The sequence below is a fragment of the Haematobia irritans genome, chromosome 3 (genome assembly GCF_050003625.1).
Source record: "Haematobia irritans isolate KBUSLIRL chromosome 3, ASM5000362v1, whole genome shotgun sequence".
In the NCBI taxonomy this organism is placed as follows: domain Eukaryota; kingdom Metazoa; phylum Arthropoda; class Insecta; order Diptera; family Muscidae; genus Haematobia; species Haematobia irritans.
The window spans coordinates 47,727,688-47,745,722 of record NC_134399.1 but is presented as its reverse complement, the minus strand read 5'-3'; the positions used below and the strand labels follow the sequence as shown (position 1 = coordinate 47,745,722).

The 18,035-nt window shown below is 35.8% G+C and overlaps 1 protein-coding gene and 2 long non-coding RNA genes across 5 annotated transcripts in view; 2 read left to right on the top strand and 1 right to left on the bottom strand.

The window, feature by feature from the left end:
- Positions 1-1,381: 1,381 nt before the first annotated feature.
- Positions 1,382-2,148, top strand: LOC142229692 (uncharacterized). The gene is made up of 2 exons (XR_012720464.1): positions 1,382-2,021; positions 2,086-2,148. It is a non-coding gene; the product is annotated as an uncharacterized LOC142229692 (long non-coding RNA).
- Positions 2,149-4,097: 1,949 nt separating this feature from the next.
- Positions 4,098-5,284, bottom strand: LOC142229432 (uncharacterized). The gene is made up of 3 exons (XR_012720404.1): positions 5,022-5,284; positions 4,593-4,956; positions 4,098-4,528 (listed from the first exon to the last, which is right to left on the bottom strand). It is a non-coding gene; the product is annotated as an uncharacterized LOC142229432 (long non-coding RNA).
- Positions 5,285-5,529: 245 nt separating this feature from the next.
- Spx (Spliceosomal protein on the X) overlaps positions 5,530-18,035 on the top strand; it is a 53,533-nt gene continuing 41,027 nt past the window's right edge. Inside the window, exons 1-2 of one of the 3 annotated variants that reach the window (XM_075299964.1) lie at positions 5,530-5,658; positions 5,712-5,795. In XM_075299964.1, the coding sequence (XP_075156079.1) occupies positions 5,625-5,658; positions 5,712-5,795 (118 nt within the window). In that variant the 5' untranslated portion in view covers positions 5,530-5,624. Of the gene's footprint in view, positions 5,659-5,698; positions 5,796-6,168; positions 6,306-18,035 lie in introns of those variants that run through there. The other 2 variants (XM_075299966.1, XM_075299967.1) reach the window with 2 other exon arrangements.

The window sequence follows — 18,035 nt, the reverse complement described above, 5'->3', positions numbered from 1 at the left end:
TTATTTACAGACCTTTTAAAACTTTTACGCACACAATGATTGTAATAAATTAAATGTTGGCTGCCAAAATATGCTTTTGACAACCCTGTTATTTTCATTAGAGGTGCGTACCAGCTTAAGGCCGGTATGCACCTCTAGCGAAATTTTCGGTAGCAAAAATTTATTTAAGTCTACAACAAAAAAAACAGGGCTGTGTACACAAATTTTAAACCAGCTAATCGCTTTTAAAAATTGTTAATATATGTTCCAAATATTCCTCAAATAAATTGTTTATTATTTACAGACCTTTTAAATCTTTTACGCACACAATAATTGTAATAACTTTTACGCACACAATAATTGCCAAAATATGCTTTTGACAACCCTGTTATTTTCATTAGAGGTGCGTACCAGCTTACGAATTTGAAAGCTACCGAAAATTTCGTTAGCATAAATAGCAATGCATTTCTTATGGGAATGAAATTTTTTGCTAGAGGTGCATACCGGCCTTCAAACTGAAAAGTTGTTGCATTTGAAAAACGCTCATCCTGTGTTTATTGGGTTGTTTGTTATCAATAACCAGCTGGCAACGTATGCTATGGTTTGCAAGATTTTACTGGGAAAAAATCTCTAGAAAAAACTTGCAATTTCTCTATCTCATAACTGTCAAATGTAGTCTCTCTCCGGCTCTCTTTTGCTGGCGTTTTGGTGTAAACGAACGACTTCCAGTAAAAATTTTTAATAATTATCAAAAATTATCGGGTTCTCGAACGGAGCTAATGTGCACAATATATGGGATATGTTCGACTTGAGCACTGTCGTCCGGAATAACTGATAGTTTGTAAAGCGCATTAAGGCCTGGTTATGCATCTAAAAATGTAGCGTTACGGCTACACTATATTTTTAGAAGCATAACGACAACGTATGATTTTTTGGCGATTAGGTAACTTGAAAAAAAAGTACCAACAAACTATCAAAAACTGGAAGAAAAAACCTTTTATTTTACATTTCATATGAATTTCACGAAAAATATTAATTTCTCATCATCCATTTTAACCGAAAACAACACAATACCACATTTTTAATGGAATATATTTTCAGGCTAATCGCATTTTCATCGATGATGCTTGTTTTTGATCAGTTGATACGACAACGACACGCAAATTTTTGTTTTTTCTAAATCTTACGACACGCTTACGTTGTGCAGTCGTTGGATAATCGTTTGTATGGGCTGTCGTATATCAAAAACAAACAGCTGACACGCCACACTACGCTTACGACCCGTTTTTGGATGCATAACCACGCCTTTAGAAACACAACTCCTTCCATTTTAAGGCATTTAACATGCCTAAATTTGCAAGGTCCTTCTACATTCCGCCGCTGGAACGTGTTATGTATTTTATAGGCAGGGTTGCCAATTTGGTCCGATCGGACCAAAATTGGTCCAAAAAATTATTAATTTTTAAGTGTGTAAATATAACCATAGCGATAGGCGGTAGGCGAAACATTTTTGCCGCAACGGCAAATACAATAAGCTTGACGGCGAATAATTCCCTTTTTCACGTTTCCTAGCGTTTTTGTTGTCAATACAGCACGCTTTGACAATATTAAACAATGAAGTTGAATAAAAACATACAATGGCTTGTTATTTCAAGAAAAAATAATCTACACGTCTCCAGGCAACAGCAATTCCTAGTGGTGACCCAATAAACACAGTATGAGCGTTTTTCAAATGCAATAACTTTTCAGTTTGAGGGTAAATATAATTTTCAACATAAATTCAACTTGACTTGAAATAGCTCATCTTCAATACATCTTCAAATTGTTTGCGAATTACTTCCAATTTGCCAAAATGTTGACGAAATCTTTGAAAAGGTGTTGAAGATAATATGAGAAAACTTTGACAAAACACTACCCTAAAATGCAACGAAAAAACCATGTGGTTTTCAATACTTATTTGTGCAACGAAGTTCGTGGTCAATTGCAAGAAATAAAAAAAATGGAAAATTTTAGACAAATAACCAAATAGTTTATAAAAATAGGTAAGTGACAATAAAAAATTAAATAAAACTTTAAGGAAGTCACTAAATGTATATCTCTTTGCAGAAAACTAAAATCTTTGGATGTTACATTCTTGCAAACATTAAGAAGCTGACAAATGAAAAATGAGTGGCTTATCGACAAGAAAACCAATTAAAATTGTTAAAAACAACAAATTGTTGAAATCAACAACTTCTGGATAAAAATCTGCATCACATCGTCAGGGTAATTCATATGCTATTATCAGTTTAAAATTGATATTTTGTGAATTCCTTCTGCTGGAAATCACTTCTAACACGCGGTCCAGTACGTTCCTAATTTCAAATTGGCCGCATGTTAATACATTTTAATGCTGTTTTATGACACCAAAAGGAAGGAAATCGAATTATCAATGCAAAAGTGTTTACTAATAATGTTTAAGATATTTAAAGTTTTGTTGTTTTTTTTTTTGTTCTTATTTGTTGATATGTTTAATAAGATTATAATTTATCAATTGGTATTGTAGTGTAGTGTATTATTATATATTTTATTTTGATGAAAATGAATAAATTATACAAAATTCATAGAATTTTGGCTTTGACTTTCAATTTGAAGTGGGGATATCATTCATACAAATTTAGGTTGAAAAGTATTTGCAACGATGTTAATTTTGAATTTGACTCGCATCGAAAATTGTTTGACAAATTATTGAGTAGCGATGCATTTCAATTTGAGGATAACACTTGAGATATTATTACTAATGTGTTGAATTTCACTGTTGAGGGTAATGTCTGTTTTTTGTTGAGAACGCGATTTTCTCAACAATTTTTCAACTTTAATATTACCCTAATTCTTTGAAAAAATGTTTGAAAAATTGTTGAAATTTAGCATTTTTCAAACGTATGTGTTTATTGGGGAGTTAAAAAAATTGCTAAGCGATGGCAACACTATACCAAGGAGTTAGAATAAGTTTTAATTTAGCGACACACCGCTAGCCGTCACGGTATTCCGTCGCGGATTTTGGGCTTCCCATAAGAAATACACGTAAATAAGTGTTCGCCTACAGCCTATCGCTAAGGTTATATTTACACACTAAATTTGGACCTATGGTCGAACAAAATGGAATTTGATTGATTTTGGTAAATTTTCGTCAAATCGTTATTTGTTTTAAAATTTTCTATAGAAATAAACATTTTTCAAAATTTTCTATAGAAATAAAATTTTGACAAAATTTTCTATAGAAAAATTTTGACAAAATTTTCTATAGAAATAAAATTTTGACAAAATTTGTACAGAAATAAACTTAAAAAAAAATTTTAAGTTAAAGTTTAATTTTAGACACAAAATTATGCAAAAATTTTCTATAGGAAGAAAATTTTGTAAAAATTTTATATAGAAATAAAATTTGCGATACCTATCTGTAGAAATAAAAGTTTGACAAATTTTCTGTAGAAATAAAATATTGACAAAATTTTCTATAGAAATGAAATGTTGGCTAAATTTTCTATAGAACTGAAATTTTGACAAAACGTCCTAAAGAAATGAAATTTTGACAAAATTTTCTAATGAACTAAAAATTTAATAAATTTTTCTACAGAAATAAAATTTTGACGACATTTTCTATAGAAGTAAAATTGTGACAAAATTTTCTATAGAAATAAAAATTTTGCGAAAATTTTCTGTCGAAATAAAATATTCCCAATAAACACAAACGTTTGAAAAATACTAAAATTCAATAATTTTTCAAACATTTTTTCAAAGGATTAGGGTAATATTCAAGTTGAGAAATTGTTGAGAAAATCGCGTTCTCAACAAAAAACAGACATTACCCTCAACAGTAAAATTCAACACAATAGCAATAATTTCTCAATTGTAATCCTCAAATTGAAATACATCGCTACTCAATAATTTCTCAAACAGTTTTCAATGTGATAAAAATAAAAAATTAGCATTGTTGCGAATACTTTCAAACCACAATTTGTATGAAAGTCAATCCTAGTTCTAACTGAAAGTCAATACTAAATTTCTAGAGATTTTGTAAATTTTATTATTTTTTCGTTAACAAATATAATAATCTTAAAAATAACATTAATAATATATAAAAATAATAATATAATACCAATCAAAATGTAATTATCTTATTAAACGTATTAATAAATAAAACTATGAATACAACTTTAAATATCTTAAACATTTTTACATGTATAATTCCATTTCCTCCATAATGTTGGTGTCAAATAACTATTAATTAATATCCTGGCAATTTGAAATAATTACTATCGAGGAACTTGCTGGCTTGTGTGTTAGAATAGATTCCAGCAAGAGGAAATCACAAAATATCAAACTGATGACGGGATGTAAATTGATGTAATGCACATTTTCATCCAGTTCTTGATATAGGAATTGTTGCACTTTGTTTTAATTGGTTGCACCTTGTAAGTTTTCTGAAAACTTTTCTTTGTTGTTCCCTTCATCGGTTTTTCATCGGCCAACATCTTCCAAGAATATACCATCAAATGATTTTAGTTTTCTGCAAAACAATCGAGTTTTGTGATTTCCATTATGTTTTCATTTCACTTTTTATTTTGACTTACCAATTTGTATTTCTTCCAACTGACCACGTACTTCGTGTTTTCCTCAAGAACGTTGGTGTTACAAAATTGTTGTTATTAAAATACTGGCAATTTTCAGGAACTTGATGACTAGCTAATTGGAATAAATTTCCAGCAATTTCAATTCACAAAATAACAAATTAAACCGATGATGCGATGTAAATTAAACTATCGATGTGATGCGAATTATCATCCAGTAGTTGTTGATATGGAAAAGAATAAATACCAAGTTTTTTTGGTTGCACTTTGATTTATGGAAACTTTCTCTTCTCGATAAGCCACTATCATTTTTCATCGGCCAGTCTCTTAATGTGTCCAAGAATCAGCATCCAAATATTTTAGTTGTCTGCAAAGAGATTTGATTTTAGTGACTTCCTTAAAGTTTTCATTTCGTGTTTTAGTTTTACTTACCAATTATTATAAGCAATTTCAATTGATTATTAAAAAATTTCCACATTTTTTTATTTCTTCCACGAACTTTGTTGTCCAAAGTAGTATTGAAAACCATGCGGGTTTTTCGTTGCATTTCAGGGTAGTGTTTTGTCAAAGTTTTCTCCAATTATCTTCAACACATTTTCAAAGTTTTCGTCAACATTTTGCCAAATTGGTTGTAATTCGCAAACAATTTGAAGATGTATTGAAGATGAGCTATTTCAAGTCAAGTTGAATTTATGTTGGAAATGATATTTACCCTCAAACTGAAAAGGTGTTGCATTTGAAAAACGCTCATTCTGTGTTTATTGGGATTGACACAAATTTCTATAAAAAATAAAAATTGGGCTAAATTTTGGAAAAATTTTAAATGATACTAATTTAATTTGGAAAAATGGTCCGCTGGTTGGAATTTTGGTCCAATTTTGGGAAAAATTTGGTCTAAAATAAAAATTCATTGTGGCAACGCTGTTTATATGTATAAGTACAAAGTTCCAGAGGTTCGTTTAGACGCAGTCAGTTATAGACGTAGTTACAACGTGTTCTTTTTATTTTACTAAATATAAATAAATTTTAATTGCTATGGCTGCAGGACCAATTGCAGAAAGAAATCAAGGTATGCCAGTGGTTGAAAATAAATTCTTACATATAAATAGATAATATTTCTAGATGCTACAATATACGTCGGTGGTCTTGATGATAAAGTGTCTGAGACATTGCTGTGGGAGCTATTTGTTCAAGGCGGACCAGTAGGTAACTATCACTTGGCTACTAGTCATTAAAAAAACAAATTTCCGGCGCGGCCATAAAATAATTGTTTTGCAATTTATCGTCAACCGTAAATAATGTCCTTGATATGACTTTTTCGAAAGGGGCCAAATCCATAAAAAATAGCCAAAATTTAAAAATTAATTTTGTTGGAGGAAAACCTATTAAAATCCATAGGAACAAAGTACATTTTGTAAAGAAAAACTGAAAAGAAAGACGTTTCAATAGATTATCGACCTTATTCATAAAAACATTAACAATGAAAGAGCAAAGAAGACAACAAAATTAATGAAGAAAGACAAAGACTATTGAGAGTAAAATCTGTAGTGATTTTTTAAACATAGCGTTGTGAATAAATTGTATTGATGAAGGCAAAGAGTTCCAAAGACGGCATGCTGTGAGCAAAAAGTGCCATTCTGAAATTAGAAGTTGGTGTTGTTGAGGTATTAGGAGGATTCTCCGGTTAGTCCTTCCGAATCGTAATTTCTCTTAAAGGTATGTAGGTGTTTCGCTATAGATAATTTTATGCAATAGTATGAGAATTCGTATGTCCATCAGTTGTTTAAATTCGACTCCATATAACTTTCTTGAAAAGGACGAACAACTTTCATAGTGTTTAAGGCCATAAACATATCGCACAACCGCATTGTAGACAGACTCAAGGCGGGACCTGCTCCTAGCGTCACAGGAGGAAAATACTTCACAACCATAGGGTAGGGTCGACATCAAGTATGATTTTGCCAGTAGTTCTCTTATATGTTGAGGTGAAAAGTATTGAGTTTGATATAATGTACGTAACATTCCAAAAACTTTCCCAGACATGGAGCAAATATGATCACTCCATGTTAAATTGTCATTAAAAATTATACCCAAATTTTTAGACTTTATAACCTGTTCGATGTTTTTGCTATCAATTTTCACAGGATATTCAATCCAGGGTTGTATTGTTCTTTTTAACACAATCATAAATTTGGATTTACTAGGGTTTATGTGAAGTCCATTATTTCTTGCCCATATATTAATGTTTTCCAAATCTGAATTTAGTTTCGCTATTCCTTGCGTAAGCTCCGTCTTCTTACAATTCAAATATATTTGGACATCGTCAGCATAGATGTGAATATTTGAAAACTTGAGGCAGTTCGGAATATCATTAATATATATACAAAACAGGAGTGGGCATAAGATTGAACCTTGAGGTACACCACTCTGGACTTCCAGCGGCCAGGATGTTATGTTGTTAACCAGTACAGACTGTATTCGGTTCCGTAGGTATGTCAAGATTAATTTGGTTGCAGTAGTAGAAAAATTGAAATTGTATATTAACTTGGAACATAGTATGTCATGGTTCACACAGATGAATGCTTTAGAGAGGTCCAATAAAGTTAGACATGTGACCAATCGTCAATCGATGACAGAGCTGTGTTTAGACCTAAATCCAGATTGGTTTTGGAACAAGAGTTTATTGCTATCGATGTCTACTTAGCTAATCTTACCAGTTATTTCACTGCGAGAAACTTGAGGATATCCCCCACCAAATCCTCAGTCACACTATTCACTACATGGACGGCAGAAATGCGCAGGCAGTTGAATATTAGTGTCGATGGCGAAATAATTCCGACCACAAATTATCTGTTCATACAGAATGCGTTCAAAAGCTTTTGGCAAATACGGCAGGATGGAAATCGGACGATATTCAGTGCCCCCTTTTGACTTAGGAATTGGTACAATTTTAGCATGCTTCCAGCATGTTGGAAAGTTACTAGTCATTATAATTGTATTGAAGACATGCGTTATATAAGGCAAAAGTGCAGGTAAACATATTTTAATAAATTTAGGGTGAATACAGTCAATTCCAATTGCACTTGACCTTACGGACAAGCAACTATTAAGTACATCGTTTGGTTGTATACAAGAGAATTCGAAATCAGATTCGGCAGAAAAAATTTGGTGCATTTAGCTGAATCATCGAAGTGTTCAAAAGATTTCTGTTATTACCAGCGGGCAAATTTAAAAAATAGTCATACAACTCATTAGGGTCAGCATTAACTTGAGATTGGCTAGAAGATCCAATTCCAATTTCACGTATTGTTTTCCACTTCTTTTTAGAGTTCAACGCTGAGCTAAATCGTCGATGATAGTTGTTGTTGTAACAGTTTATTGTGATTTCATCCATTTTTATGTTATACGCTTTGGTACTTCAGCTTGTGGCCAGATCGTGGAACTCTGCGACTAAGGTGGGGTGCGTCCAGAGTGACCTGGCGGTAAGTCGGGTTGGTTTAGCTGGGCAAGAGAAAAGATGACGCGTGTCGTGTGGCCCTTGGTTGCAAATTGGACATACGTCAGCTACGCTGCTATCAATCACTGATAAATAGGAATTTAGGCAGCTGCACTTGCCTGATCTTAACTGAGCTAAAACTACCCTAGTCTGCCGTGGGAGGTCTCTTTCCTCCGGTGCTATGGTGGACGGACTCCGAGAACACGATTAACCTTGTAGCTTCTCACCGCTTCAGCTACAGTATCCTCATGAATCCTGCTCAAACCTGCCTGGTACGCTGCTTGATCTAGAGGTTCTCTTTTGTAGCGCTGGATCTCGTGCTCTAGATTATGTATATCAACCCTTACGTTCCTGGGTGGTGGTTGTGCATCCATGAGATGGTGGTTTGGATGATTACTGCGATAACAACCCAGGAGATACTGCTTTGACAAGTTGTGTCTTCGCACGGGGATGATCTTTCTCTCCACATAAAGGTGATCCAGGGGTGTGCTGCGGAGACACCCAGTCGCAGTTCTAAGGGCAGCGTTCTGACAGGTTTGAATGTTATTCCACTGCGTATCACTAGTCTGCGGTGTCCACACTGGCGCAGCATAGTTTACCACTGACCGGCCAATTGCCTTATAGGTAGTTAACAAGGTTTCTTTATCCGCACCCCAAGTACTGCCGGCAAGTGACTTGAGGACCTTGTTTCTACCACGGAGCTTATTACAAATTGCAGTGGCATGGGCATACGACCTGAAAAGGCTGTCGAATGTGACCCCAAGAATCTTGGGGTAATTTGTGGTCGGAATTATTTCGCCATCGACACTAATATTCAACTGCCTGCGCATTTCTGCCGTCCATGTAGTGAATAGTGTGGCTGAGGATTTGGTGGGGGATATCCTCAAGTTTCTCGCAGTGAAATAACTGGTAAGATTAGCTAAGTAGACATTTAAACGATCGCAGATGTCATCAACATTGGGCCCAGATGCCAAGATTGTACAGTCATCCGCATATGATACAGGTGGGCGTGGAATCGAGGACAGGTAGAGGTTAAACAGTGATAGCACCCCTCCCTGGGGAACTCCCTGTTTAACTCTACGGGGTTTTGACTTTTTGTCCCTGAATTCCACGTACGACTGGCGTCCACGCAACGTTTCACTCCTGCCGGTAGGGACGTATTCTCGATGTCCTCTAATAATGTGGCATGGTTGACTGTATCGAATGATTTCGATAGGTCAAGCGTCACGAGGACCGTCCTATGACACGGCCTGGGCTGATTAAGTCCCTTATTGGTGTGTCGAAATGGCATGTAAGGCTGTCGTCGTACTGTGTACCTTACGGAATCCATGTTGATGGTGGGCAGCTGGAAAATTCTCCACAAGGCTAGGGAGTAGTGCCTCAAGTGTCTTGGCTACTGGCGAGAGAAGGGATATCGGTCTGTACGATTCACCTTTACTCGAATCTTTGCCTGGTTTCAGTAGTGGAATCGCCCTTCCCATCTTTCAGACATCGGGTATAATGAGTGATTCTAAGGACAAATTGAGGAGTCTGGTCAGGTACTCAACTCCCAGTATTCCCAGATGCTTCAACATTAGCATTGAAATTCCGTCGGGGCCCAGCGCCTTAGATGGTTTCGCGCTGTTGATGACACTGGTAACTTCGGCTGCAGTAAATTGTGGTGTTTCGTCGGCTCGGAGACCACGTATGCGACGTGTGGCTCTCCTTTTCGCTCTATCACTCTCGGGATGCTCGACAAACTGTCGGTTGAAGTTTTTGGCGCATCTCTTCGGGTCAGTCACAGTCACGTCGCCAAAGGTGACTGAAATCCCATCATCCCTTGTAGCGGGGTTCGAGAGGGCTCTAACTGTTGACCACAATTTACCAGTCCCTGTACCTAAGTTACATTGCTTCAGGTGCTCTAACCAAGTGTTCCGCTTCTGCTCGTCGAGTATCTTACTAATCTCTAGATTTAGTTCTCTGATTCTAGGATCAGCAGGGTTAGCACGACGGCGTTCATCACGGTCGTCTGCGAGTCCCGCCGCTTCGGCTGGGAAGTTGGGCCTCACTTGGGCAATTCGACCAGTGGGTATGAAGCGAGCGGCTGCTGCGTTGATGATGTCCCGGAACGCCCTCTGGGCAACATAAACATGAGAGGGGGACGGGAGCTCACTGAAGCGGCGATCGGTGTATTCTCTGAAGCCTTCCCAGTTGGCTTTCTTTTGATTAATAAACGTCCGGCGTTCAGAGGTTATGAAATCGGAGGGCCGGTTGATGGTGAGAATTATGGGGAGGTGGTCCGATCCCAATGAAATGACGGGTTGCCTGGAGACGTCATTTATCAGACCAGGCGACGCTAAAGATAAATCTGGCGAACTGCTGCAGTTACCCATAATCCTCGTGGGGGCCTCTTCGTTCACCGTGCAAAATGTGGAGTCATCTATCTGCTCTGCCATAGCTATGCCTCTCTGGTCATTACCTAGGAGAGAATACCAAAGTTCATGGTGGGCATTAAAGTCTCCTAGAACCATTGTTGTCAGATTAGGGGATTTCCCCCCAAACTGGGGATTGTTTTCTCGTGGTTGGGGATATTTTTTCATTTTGGGGATCTGGGGATTTGTCTGGGGATAAGGTCGTGATTTGGGGATTTTTCTGGGGATATTTCCACTTTCAATCACAGTATTAAATTTGTTATAGAAAGTGTAAAACCGAAGTACAATTACTTTAATGGCTTTGGCAGATTTTGTGAAATATTCCTCTCCAATTAAATTTTCATAGCAACGAAATTTTGACAACATCTATATATATAAAATTCAATCTATGTTTGTTTATTTGTTTGTTTGTTTGTTTGTTTGTATGAACCGAGTTGGCTCCGAAACGGCTGAACCGATTTACTTGAAACTTTCAGAGATCATAGGGGACGTTCATGTGGTGAAAATAGGGGGACCTCCCCTTTGTCGGACTTTTTGAAAATTGGACCAAAGTTGACCGATTTGCTTGAAATTTTCATTGAAGGTTGGGGTTGGCAACTAGACAAAGATCCGCTACTTTATATTTCGATATTTGGAGGCGGAGGAGGACCTCCCCTTTGTTCGACTTTTTTTAAAGTACAGTGAGAAAACTAAAATTCTCTAAATTATCTGAGATTTAAAGAGAACATGCGGTGAGGTTATGGAATTATTATGGGGTACCTGATGATTTCATATGCGGACGGGGAGGGGACCTCCCACTTGCCTTACTTATTGAAACTTGGAACAAAATTATGCGATTTGCATGAAATTTTCATTGAATGTTGGGGTTGGCATCTAGACAAAAATCCGCTACATTATTTTTCGATATTTGATCGGGGAGGGGGCCACCCCTTTGCCCGACTTTTGTTAAAGTACAGTGAAAACAAAACTAAACTCCCCCGACTGAAATTTTACGGAAAAATGGGTGAGGTTATGAAATTTATATCAGGTTCCTGATTTTTTAATAAAAATAAAAGGGCATAGGGAGACATCCGCTTCTCTTAAGTACATACAGAGAAACAATTAAACTTTACCGAGTTACTTGAAATTTACAGAGGACTGGGGAGAGATCGTAACCTCTGTCAACCGTAATAGTTGATACCTGATTTTGTGATTTTTGGACGGAAGAGAGGCCGCCCCTTTAGGCTTATAATTTGCTTGACATTTTCTGGGACGTTTACAAAAGATACGCTTTTCGACATTTGGTCGGGGAGGAGGTCCTCCTCTAAAACTGCAAGAAAAAATGGCTCTATTAACCATGTTCCTTAATCTATATCTGTCCATAAAGCTCGAAAAATAATTGTATAATTAGATATAATGCATTTGGACGTCAATTGCCTGTTTCGGTATCAGGCTAACATAAAATATAAAAAAATTTAAGTTTTCTTGAAATTTACAAAGGAAGCGGGGGAAAAGGTTATAAATGAAGAGGCAACCTTCATTGCCCAACACTTGAAGGAAAGTTTCAAGAATTTTCAGGGAAGGTTAGGGTGCTATTCACTACGGTGTTTGTCGATATTGTATCGGGGAAAGTGACGTCCCTTTAAAACAATAGAGCAAAAATTAAACATCTCCGATCTACTTGAAATGTACAGGGAACGTGGGCGGAGGTGATGAAATTTATACATGATTTTTAAATTAATATATGATTTTTCGATATCTGGTTGGGGAAGGGGAAAATTGAAATAAACTTTGTCGATTTACTTGGATAGAATTTATAGGGAGTAGTTGCGAAATTAATATAGAGTACGTGATAGTCCGATATCAGGTCAGAGTGGAGCGAAGGTGGGGAGAGAGTTCCCTTTTGTCGGTTTTTTCTCTTAAATTAAAAGTGGAGGGTTGTCCGTAAATGGGAACTCGGTACATAATTTTATGATTTTTGCACAGGCTTCTTCTTCCAGACTTCTTATTATTAAAGAGAGGGTTCCCTTTTGTCCGTTTTTTTTTTTTTTTTTCTTAAGTTGAAAGTAGAGGGTTGTCCGTAAATGGGAACTCGGTACATAATTTTATGATTTTTGCACAGGCTTCTGCCAGACTTCTTTTTAGTAAAGAACTTAAATTTACATGAAATTGGCAGCCAACGTAGAGGGTGCATTATTTTCCAACATTTTAGCAAATGTTAATGTGGTAAAATTTTTTACTACTTTTGCCTTTTCCGATTTATTGGATGGGAAACAGTAATTCTTTGTATGTTATTATAATATAATGCTTAATTTTCAGATATGTTGAGGAGAAGGATACCTTTCCTTGACAAACCACACTTAAAATTCACAAGAAATATAGAAGAAGGTACACCCTTTCCCGCCGTATTTGTACCTATAAACGAAAAATCAAGTAGTCCGATTTGTTTAAAAGAATTCAAATCTTTTCGAATTTGTTTTCAGCACGAAGGATATGTTGACTAAGTTAACGCAAAATGTTCCTCCAAATACGCTTCGGAAGGCGCAGCGAAGCGGGCCGGGTTACGCTAGTTTGCTATAAATATAAAATTTTTAAAACTTTTCCATAGAAATAATATTTTGACAATATTTGCTATAGAAGTAAAATTTTGACAAAATTCTTTGTAGAAATAAAATGTTGGCAGAATTTTTTAAATGAATAAAATTTTGAGAAAATTTTGTATAGAAATTGAATTTTGACAACATTTGCTTCTATAGAAATAAATTTTTGATAACATTTTCTATAAAAGTAAAATTTAGACAAAATTTTCTATAGAAATAAATTTTTGAGAAAATTTGCTCAATTTTTATTACAAAACACAAATCGATTGCAACAATTGACCATCTAACAGGCTTGATTTTCTACACATACAATCTCATGTGTAGAAAATTTTATTTATACATAGGTATGTATACAATATTTTTATAATATTAAATTGAGCCGACGGGCTTGTTGGGCAGCAAATAAATCAATGACTTCTTCAGTCGGCACATTTATTCGGCGATGAACAGACATTAATGCCAATCCTTTGAGTCTACTCTCGCTAGTCGAATTTCTAAGATACGTCTTTAATCTCTTCATTGTTGAAAATGAACGTTCCGATGAGCACGTAGTAACTGCAGGGATGGAAAATGCAGTACTATAGTACTTTTTCAAAACTTTTTCACCCCGGTCAGTACCGTAGTACCCCCGCGAATGATTTAGTACCTTTTGCGTAGACATTTTTGAGTCGATATCAGATTTATGGTACAATCGCTTTGACAAAATATTTTAATATTTTGAGAAAGTCTTTATCAACCTTATTTGCTAATAGTCTTTTACAAATATGGCAAAACAGACATGTTCATGTGGGAAGAAAATCTCGATTTTGTAAAAGACATAGTCAAAAACAGGATTTTATTGAACTTCCAGAATGTTTTTGTCGAAAAAAGAATGCGATTCTATATTATCGATTTTTTATTTCGGTAGAATATGTTGTCAAAATTTTATTTGTATATAGAATTTTTGCAAAATTTTGTTTTTATAGAAAATATTGTCAAAATTTTATTTCAATTGAAAATTTTGTAAAAATTTTATTTCTATAGGAAATTTTTGCAAAATTTTATTTCTATAGAAAAAATTTTGCAAAATTTTTTTTCTATAGAATTTTTTTGCAAAATTTTATTTCTATAGAAAATAAAAATCTTATTTTCTTTAAAATTCAATCTCTTGACAATAATCTTCCAGTGAAATTTTTGTTGAGATTTTGTACTCTCTTAAAAATTGTATTTTCCATCCCTGAGTAACTGGTAAAGCGATCAAAATTTTTAAAATATCTCTTTATTGCTTCCATCGCTGAATTAGGCAGGTTCTTTTCGCAGGTATTGCGCCATTTCATTTACACATGTGTGTTTGGTTGTTTCGTTGTTGTTGCTATGGCCAAACAAAGCGAGTCATGTTCACAAAAATAACAAGTAAGGAAAGTCTAAAGTCGGGCGGGGCCGACTATATTATACCCTGCACCACTTTGTAGATCTAAATTTTCGATACCATATAACATCCGTCAAATGTGTTGGGGGGCTATATATAAAGGTTTGTCCCAAATACATACATTTAAATATCACTCGATCTGTACAGAATTTGATAGACTTCTACAAAATCTATAGACTCAAAATTTAAGTCGGCTAATGCACAAGGGTGGAACACAATGTTAGTAAAAAAAATATGGGAAACATTTAAATCTGAAGCAATTTTAAGGAAACTTCGTAAAAGTTTATTTATGATTTATCGCTGGATATATATGTATTAGAAGTTCAGGAAAATTAGAGTCTTTTTTACAACTTTTCGACTAAGCAGTGGCGATTTTACAAGGAAAATGTTGGTATTTTGACCACTTTTGTCGAAATCAGAAAAATATATATATGGGAGCTATATATAAATCTGAACCGATTTCAATCAAATTTGGCACACATAGCTAGAATGCTATATCTACTTCCTGTGCACAATTTCAACCAAATTGGGCCAAAACTCTGGCTATTAGAACCATATTAGTCCATATCGGGCGAAAGATATATATGGGAGCTATATCTAAATCTGAACCGATTTCAATCAAATTTTGCACACTTAACTGCACTACTAATTGTACTCCTAGTGCAAAATTTCAACCAAATTGGGCCAAAACTCTGGCTTTTAGGACCATATTAGTCCATATAGGGCGAAAGATATATATGGGAGCTATATCTGATCCCCCTCACCCCCTGAATACGGCCTTGGCCGCGACCCTTATCCTTTTCCGATACATAAAGTCCACGATCTCACTAACCTTACCCCGGAGCCCGTTGCAATTAAATTGCAAAAACGATGCACTATCCGGAACTGGAACAACAATATTGGGTGTGAGATGCTACGGCGGAGTATATTGTTGTACGGGAGATGTCGGGGGAGTCGCATAGTCAGACGACCCGCTGCTGCTATCGCTGGCACAGCATACTGCCACGTAGTCAGTATGACTATACTCCCGCAGCGATGTTAAGCCGGATCAGTTCCGGAAGTGCACCCACTCCAAGCACCCGTTACACCTGACCGAAACCGAACGGTGGTGGATCAGTTTTCGGCAGACTGAACAATACCATGGTCCGGGGTTCTCCTCTGTCCCGGCTCGGACCAACAGCAAACGGAGAAGTCTCCCCGGGATGCACCTTCTCCAACACAAAAAGACGGACGAAAAAACACGTACACTGATGTGGCAGCCGCTGGCCAATGGATGGGGTCCATCGGGTCGATCCGGTACACAGAACCCGCCGCCGTGGGATCGTCTGAGTTGTTGTTGTCCTCCTCTCTGTTTCGTTTAGTTGCAGCCGTTAGTTTATCCATTAGTTCCTCATGAAGTTTGTTGTTGGAGAGTGTAATGTCTGCCAATAATTGGTTCTCAAATGAATTTGACATCTCGCAGTGATATACTCTCTTCTTGAGTATGTGTTGGTTAAATTGTGTTGTTATTGCCGCAGAGCTATTAGAAGTAGTGATACAAATTTAAGTATCGATAATGAATCTTTGCTTTCACAATATTTAAAAAAACCCGGATATAAAAACACGTCCGCCCTGTTGAACAAAAGTTTTGTTTTGTAATTGTAAAATTTTTGTACATTAATTTTTGGAATTTAATTTTGCAGAAAATTGGTTTAGTTTATCAGTTAAATTTGAAATCAGAATCCGTTTAGCTTAGAAAAGGCTCCTCACTACTAGTGATGTGCTCAATCGCGATCGTTTCTACCCATCACTATAAGTTTGTCATTACATTTCGAAACATTCAGATATCTTCTTGATCAGCGCAAGCTCTACTGTTGTAATCACGCTTGAGCTTTTGAACGTCGAGTTGGAAGTTTGATTGTTATTTATACAAATTAGTGATATATAAAAAAATACATTAATAACTTTCTACTGATTCGACTTCTTAAGCACTAAAGAAACGTATTTTAGCCTAATTTGGTTAAAACTCGATGTATAGCTTTTCAAGCCTTAAATAATTGTACCACATTGGTCCAGTCTTTGGTACAGCGCTTTATAGAGCGGCCTTTCCATGTTGACATCTAGAAGCAAAATTCATTAGATTTGCATGAATTTTGCATTGTTTAAATCAGTCCGTATTTTTATATAGGCTTATGTCGACTAATCTTCCGATTATAATACTTAACCGCACAGGAGTATCAATTTTCATACAATTGCTCTATAATTGGTCCATAAAAAGATATTCGATTTTATTTCTTGGCTTATACAAGCCACCAGTTGCAACCGATGTTTTGAAAACTTATGAGAAAAATGTTTTGATCGCATTCAAGAGGCAATATTAATTGCCTCTTTGGTAATCTAATCAATATTCATTAAATTTATATGAGTTTTAATTCCGTGTTTTGATAGAGGCCTGTTTTGACAATTTACCGATTATAATTCTTGATTGCAAAGGAGTGTCAATTTCCATATTATTAGTCTGAAGCTTGGGTCCATAAAAATATTTCCGATTTAATTTCATGACTGAAGTCACCTGTCAACTGATTTAATGAAAACCTGAAATCTAGGTTTTGGTATATTTGGCTACTTCGATTTCCAGAAGTTTGGAAACTTACTATATTGTAGGTCCTTATAGAGATCTAACACATGTGATTTATATCGATTTTATTGTATATAGTCCCTAGTTAATTATATCCGCCGGTTTTGTTATTGGATTGTTGAAACCCAATAAAGTGGATGCTATCATTTCCAGACATCCCTTGTAGTATGTTCATTGGAAAGGTACAACTTCTTCCCAAGAAATATCCACAATACCTTGGATAGTAGTAGCTCCAAACGAAACTCGTACAACCATAGAATATTGCACTGTTTTATACCAGAGTTTCCCAACCTTTTATATATATAGCACGTTTTGATTGATATTTTTTTTATTTTTGTGTTTGTTGGCGGTGTTTAACAACACACATACTGCCAGGGTATTCAGAAACAATTACATCTTCAAGCGTTGTGACTGAAAATTGATTTTTGTTTCACTAGTTTTCAGTGTAGTACTTCCTTACTATTAATCATGGTGCTTTAAAACAAAAAACTCCAACGGCTACGGCAAAAGCTCAATTATACTTATAACATCAATCGAGATACCCATATAGGGTAGAGCAAGTGTATGGTTGCCACACTGACCCACAAGAAAAATTCGGCATCGTTGCAAAAATCAACGAGTGGGATAAAATACATAAATTATGTCGTAATCTTGGCAGTCTTAATGAAATTTACTAGTTTGTTATAGTCCTGGGTCATCCAATGCTCAAAAGCAGAGGAAAGAGGAGGCGAGTGATATTGGTCTGCCTTATTTCACCACCCGGCTATGGGTTCGACTCTCATCAGGACTATAAACAAATAAAAAAATAAACCTACCAGTCTTACCTGTCACATCGTAAACACACATTTGTCACACGTTAGTCCAGTCACTTTAGGATGTTCGATGGTGTCATCCATGGGTCTACCCACCCCGTATAGGCTCAAAACCTATCCTTG